The 5,673-nt window shown below is 35.5% G+C and overlaps 1 protein-coding gene across 8 annotated transcripts in view; it reads left to right on the top strand.

Annotated features, from left to right (window-relative positions):
• Window positions 1-2,845: 2,845 nt before the first annotated feature.
• The window catches only part of LOC123509577 (heterogeneous nuclear ribonucleoprotein A1, A2/B1 homolog), a 23,481-nt gene continuing 20,653 nt past the window's right edge, over window positions 2,846-5,673 (top strand). For 3 of the 8 annotated variants that reach the window (XM_045264072.1, XM_045264156.1, XM_045263999.1), the window contains exon 1: window positions 2,858-3,009. In XM_045264072.1, coding sequence (XP_045120007.1) covers window positions 2,995-3,009 — 15 coding nt within the window. In that variant the 5' untranslated portion in view covers window positions 2,858-2,994. Of the gene's footprint in view, window positions 3,010-5,673 lie in introns of all 8 variants that reach the window. The other 5 variants (XM_045264318.1, XM_045264237.1, XM_045264395.1 and 2 more) reach the window with 4 other exon arrangements.

Raw genomic sequence — 5,673 nt, 5'->3', positions numbered from 1 at the left:
TTTTCTCTTCACTTTCTTTCCCTCGGTTTTTATTGTACATTATTCATCTTCTATTTTTTTCTGTTGGTTTTTGCTGGTGTTTTATTTTTAAGTGCTTGTTTGATGTTTCTTTAACAGAGCCGAATTCGTATTTTTGTGTGTGAATCATGGATATTTTTCGCTTATTGATGTTTTTTTTCTTATTTTGGTACTTTTATGTGTTGCTGAGAGAGATAGATGGAGAGAGAGAGAGAGAGAGAGAGAGAGAGAGAGAGAGAGAGAGAGAGAGAGAGCAATACCCTTTACCGCACACACACACACACACACACACACACACACCTCTGTTTATTTCTATCATGCTATCTACGCACACACTTCATATTGAGAGAGAGAGAGAGAGAGAGAGAGAGAGAGAGAGAGAGAGAGAGAGAGGTAATGCTCTCTCTCTCTCTCTCTCTCTCTCTCTCTCTCTGCAACATCTGTCCTCCATTCACACACCAGCTGAGAGAGAGAGAGAGAGAGAGAGAGTGTGTGTGAGTGTGTGTGTACGCAATCATTATCACCATTTTCAACTCTCTCTCTCTCTCTCTCTCTCTCTCTCTCTCAGGTATCAAGTAAGAGCCATCTATATTCTACAACACTTTATTTCCTTCACCAAATAAGTTACAGTAAGAGAATTCAAGTTTTTTTTCTTCTATAAGTTGACAAGTTAATCCACAAAGGAACACTCAATTTCGGTGTGAGAGGAGAAAAATTAGGCACACTGGTTATGTAACTTTGAACCTCGTGTTTATTATATTTTAAAAGCTACGGGGATGATTAAAAAGTTCTTCACTACAATATATCTAATTCAACAATAAAAGTATCAATCAATCTATATATCTCGTTAGTAATGCTTAATTCTCGACCAGCCAGTAGTAATAGCATGAAAATACATTCGAAAATTAATTAAATAATAGAAATAACACTGGAATTTATCAGAACTGCTTAAACTATAGGTATAATCATAAAAACATCCTTTGAAACTCAATATACATCACTAAGAACTTTGCTAATCCTTTACATCTTACTAAACACTCTTTTGACTAATTCTTACTAATCTTTTATGGTGACTGCAATTCGAGTGGGCTTTTTTTTCTAATATATTTTTTTTCTTGGCATTTTTATTTCTTATATATATAAAAAAAATAATAATAAGCTATCACTAGAATCATTAACCACTTCAGTACCATGACGCGTTTCCATATTCATTTTGGTGACTATTTGCTTCAGAAACTTATGTGGGGGATTAGAATTGTGAAGACTGTGGCCATTAATCATCTGCCCTCCATACACCCTTCCTAATGTTAATAAAATGGTCTAATGGTAAAAATGCGTCCCAGTACTGAATGGGTTAAACGTCTTCAAAGCTTTCATCTCGTTATATTAGCATTAACTGCTTCAAAACTGGCTCACATCTTTACCCTGAGATTCGCGCACGATTAGGACATCTTATTAACATTAAAAAGGGTCTATGGAGGTCAGGAGATTAATGGCCATAGCTTTCACTATTTTAATCCCCTTCAGCACTATATTTGAGATTCGCGTACCATTAGACCATTTTATTAACATTAGGAAGGGGCTATGGAGGTCAGAAGATTAATGGCTACAGTCTTTTCTATTTTAACCACCCACACAACTTTCTGAAGCTGTATAAAATCACCAAATAGTAAGCAGAATGGATATGAGATGTGATTAGACCATTATATTGACATTAGGAAGGGTTTAAGGAGGTCAGAAGAATAATGGCCAGTCTTCACTATTTTAATCACCCACAGAAATTTTAAAACTGTGTAAAATCACCAAATAGTAGCAAGAATGAATATGAAAATGCGTCCTGGTACTGAAGGAGTTAAAACGCCCTTCGAAACCCATTAACTTACTAAACTACCACAGGAAATAGGAAACACACACACACACACACACACACACACACCGGAAGGTTATAAGATTATCTCTAGAAATTTGAAACACACGCTTAAGAATCCCTATAACTTCTTTAACTATAAATAAAATCTTGAAAATGCCCTACAGAGAGAGAGAGAGAGAGAGAGAGAGAGAGAGAGAGAGAGAGAGAGAGAGTTATCGATAAGTTTGTAAATAAATGATTAGATAGGATGAAAAAATAACAGATGTTTCTTCTCTTTTTGCTCTTCGTTTTTGTTATCCTCCTCCTCTCCTCCTCATACTACTACTACAACATCAACTACTACTACTACTACTACTACTACTACTTCTACTACTACTACTTCTACTACTACTACCACCACCACCACCTCATTCTCATGTTTTCACTGTTATTACCCTAAGATAACAATGCAACCCACCATTTTCTAAACTTAGATAACAAACAACAATAGATGGAAGGGAAAAAGAGTGTATATGTAAGGTACAATTCATATTTTTGTGGTATAATGTGAAATTAAAACCCGGCTATTTGGTTTGAATCTGCCGCCATACGGTGATGATGTGTCACTAAAATACCAAGTCATGTTATAAGATTTCTACGTTATAAGGCACGAGCGACTGTATATATGGCGCTAAATAAATTCTATAGGGCCTTAAGATTTATATGTACGTATAGAAATGGCTGGAAAAGGGAGAATAACACCAGAAAATTGAAATAAGTGTAGGCGTTGCTATTCATTCAAGTTTGCCGGGCGGTACCTAAACATGACGTCAAGAGTTAGTGAATTAAATGCTGTAATATTAACTCGTAAACGCCGCAATGCTGAAACCTGAAATTAATATAGGAAACATATAGAACCAATAGAAGTTTCCTGTACAAATATGGCGTTTCAATAAAAAGCAATAAGGGAGATATGAGAGAATTGAAGCGTGGGGGAAGGCTAGCGTGGTGGCGGCGGGAACGGAAGTATTTCGCGGGAGACTGACTGGCTAAGGAAGGTTGCGCGGCGTCTCACTTCACATCTCGCCCTTATTTCTCCGTTCCGGCGACACCCACACCTATAAAAAATGGTAAAGGAGGAGGTGAGTGCTTGTTGTTTCCACTCGTCACTGCAGACAAGACTTAAGGGGCCGGGAAATTAGGGAAAAATGGAAGGTTTGGGATGGAAGCCGGTTTGGGAGGGAGGTTAAAAAAATGGAGGAGAGAGATGCACAGAGGGAGAGGAGGAGGAGGGAGAGAGTGAGAGGGAAATGGCGGCCGGTCTCCTCCCTCCCACGCTTCAATATTCCCTAGAAATTAAACTTTACTCAATTAAACTCCTATTTTCATCTTTAAATCTCAAGTAACGTAAAGTTTTGTATGTTTTTGCTTGTTTTGTCAAGTTTCCACGTGGTTTTATTCATATTTTCGGCGATTTAAGACCCACAAAAGCCTTAAAATAATTTCCTTTATCTGTCGAGCTTTAAGGATTTGGTGTTTTGGTGTGGTTAAGGACGTTTTTTTTGTGGTTATTATAGGCATTTGTTGATGTTTTTTCCTGTTTTTATTTTTCTTATTCGTTGTGTTGAGAAATTGTCCCATTAATCCTAAAATAAGGCTGCTTTTATCTGAATGGCTTTTTAAGTATTTAGGGTTTGGTGTTTTAAGGACGTTTTAGTTGATATTATAGGCATTTGTTGTGATTTTGCCCTCGTTTGTTGAAAATGTGTCCCTATAACCTTAAAATAATGTTCCTTTATGTAAATGACCTCAGATATTTAGGGATCTGTGTTTTAGGACGTTTTTTTAGGTAATTATTGTCCTTTATTAATGTTTTTCGTGTCTATGATGTGTTTTTATTAGTTGAGTAATGCGTAAAGCTCGTTATTAAGGTGACTCGTAATGGCTTCAAATATTTAGTGTTTGGTGTTTCTAAGAGCGTGTTTAGGTTACTGTTGGCATTTATTCGTGTTTTCTTGTCTTTTTTGTGTTTTCTTTATTAATTTGTGTTGAATAATGCGTAAAGCTCTTTATTAAGGTGACTTTCTCGTAATGGCTTCAAATATTTAGGCATTCGTGTGTTTTTTGGACATTTCTTTTGTTTTTGTTATAGTCACTTGTTGATGATCTTGTTATTTAATATTTTCCCTCGTTATTTAAGACTCAAAGGCGTCAAATAAGGTTTCTATATCTAAATGGCCTTAAATATTTAGTGTTCGGTGTTTTTAAGGACGTGATTTTGATTATAGTCATTTGTAGTTACTCTTGTTTATCATTTTCACTCGTTATTTAAGACTCAAAGCTCTAAAATAAGCTTACTTTATTTAGATGGCCTTAAATTTGTGGGGTTTGGTGTTTTTAAGAACGTGTTTTGGTGATTGTCTTCATTGTTTACTCCTTTGTCTTTAGAAATGGTCTGGGTTTTGTAACAGGATGTTTGGGGGGGAGGGGAACTGGGGGTGGTTTGCTGAAATGTGTGTGATTAGGGAATTTTTTGCTTTTTAGGGTCTTAAGGGAATATTTATACGATTTTTATTTATTTATTCTGCTTTTAATGAGCTGTGTTGAAATGTTTGTGGTCATTAAGGTTCATTATTTTTTATTTTATTTTTTTTTTTTTTTTTACGGTAAGGCCTATAGCGTATGGGAAGCACTGTTCAGCTTTCACCCATTAGTGGCGCAGGCAATTTTATTTATAGTGGTGGGCATATTAGGGCCCATATCACCACCCAAGCTCATCTAGAGTGTAACCACCTAGAACCTGGGTATCATGGCAAAGTGTTTTAAGGCTGTACGTGGTGGGATTCGAACCTACGCGTGGACGTCTGCCCGATCCCACGCTCACCACCTTATCCACAATGCCACCGTCCTTTATATTCACGATTTCTCATGATTCGGAAATATAAGCTTATATAGGTAACTATTTCTCGGGTCTGATTATTTCTCGTGTTAGGAAATAATATAAGTGTTTCAACGTGTTTAGAATGTTAATATTTCTTTTAAGATTTTGTTTGGGAAATAGTTTGTTTTCATTATTTTGGCAGTGTCCTAATGTCTGGGTCCCTCATTATTTCTCGAGTGTTTGGAAATAGTGTATCAGTGTTTAGAAAAATGTTAGGTACGGTTTCTTTCAATTTCTGTTCGGGAAATTGTTTGTTTTTCATTATTTTGGCGGTGTCCTAATGTGTGGGTCCCTCTATTTCTCAAGATAGTTTGGAAATTTGAGGTGTATTTTCAACGTGTTCAGAAAGTAATAGTGTCTAAGGTTCTATTCAGGAAATATTGTTTAGGAAATGTTTTTTTTGTTGCTATTTCTCAAGATTATTAGGAAATTTTAGGTTTTCCAGTGTTTAGAAAAATGTTAGTATTTTTTTTAGTTCTCAGGAAATGTGTTTAGGAAATTTTTTTTTTATATTTTCTCTATTTCTCAAAATTGTTAGGAAATATTACTTTTTGTGTTCAGGAAATAGTTTAAGGGATCAGGAAATCTTAAAGAAATTGTTAATATTCATCTTATTTCTCAAGATTAAGAAATATTACGTTTTCATTCATTACAAAATATTAATGTTCTTGTTTTTCTTAGGTCGTGTTCAGGAAATGGTGTTTTGTCTAGTTCTCAACATTCAATAGAAAATGCTGTTCTATTTCTCGTTTTCTTTCCGTTGTGACCTTACATTTCCGTTTTCTTTCCATTGTGACCTCTTCAGCCTTACATCTCCGTTTTCTTTTCATTGTGACCTCATTTTTCAAGATTCTGATGGCAAATG

Source organism: Portunus trituberculatus, chromosome 1 (assembly GCF_017591435.1).
Source record: "Portunus trituberculatus isolate SZX2019 chromosome 1, ASM1759143v1, whole genome shotgun sequence".
Taxonomy (NCBI): domain Eukaryota; kingdom Metazoa; phylum Arthropoda; class Malacostraca; order Decapoda; family Portunidae; genus Portunus; species Portunus trituberculatus.
Note: the sequence above shows the minus strand (reverse complement) of the source record. Positions and strands in the feature narration are given on the sequence as shown.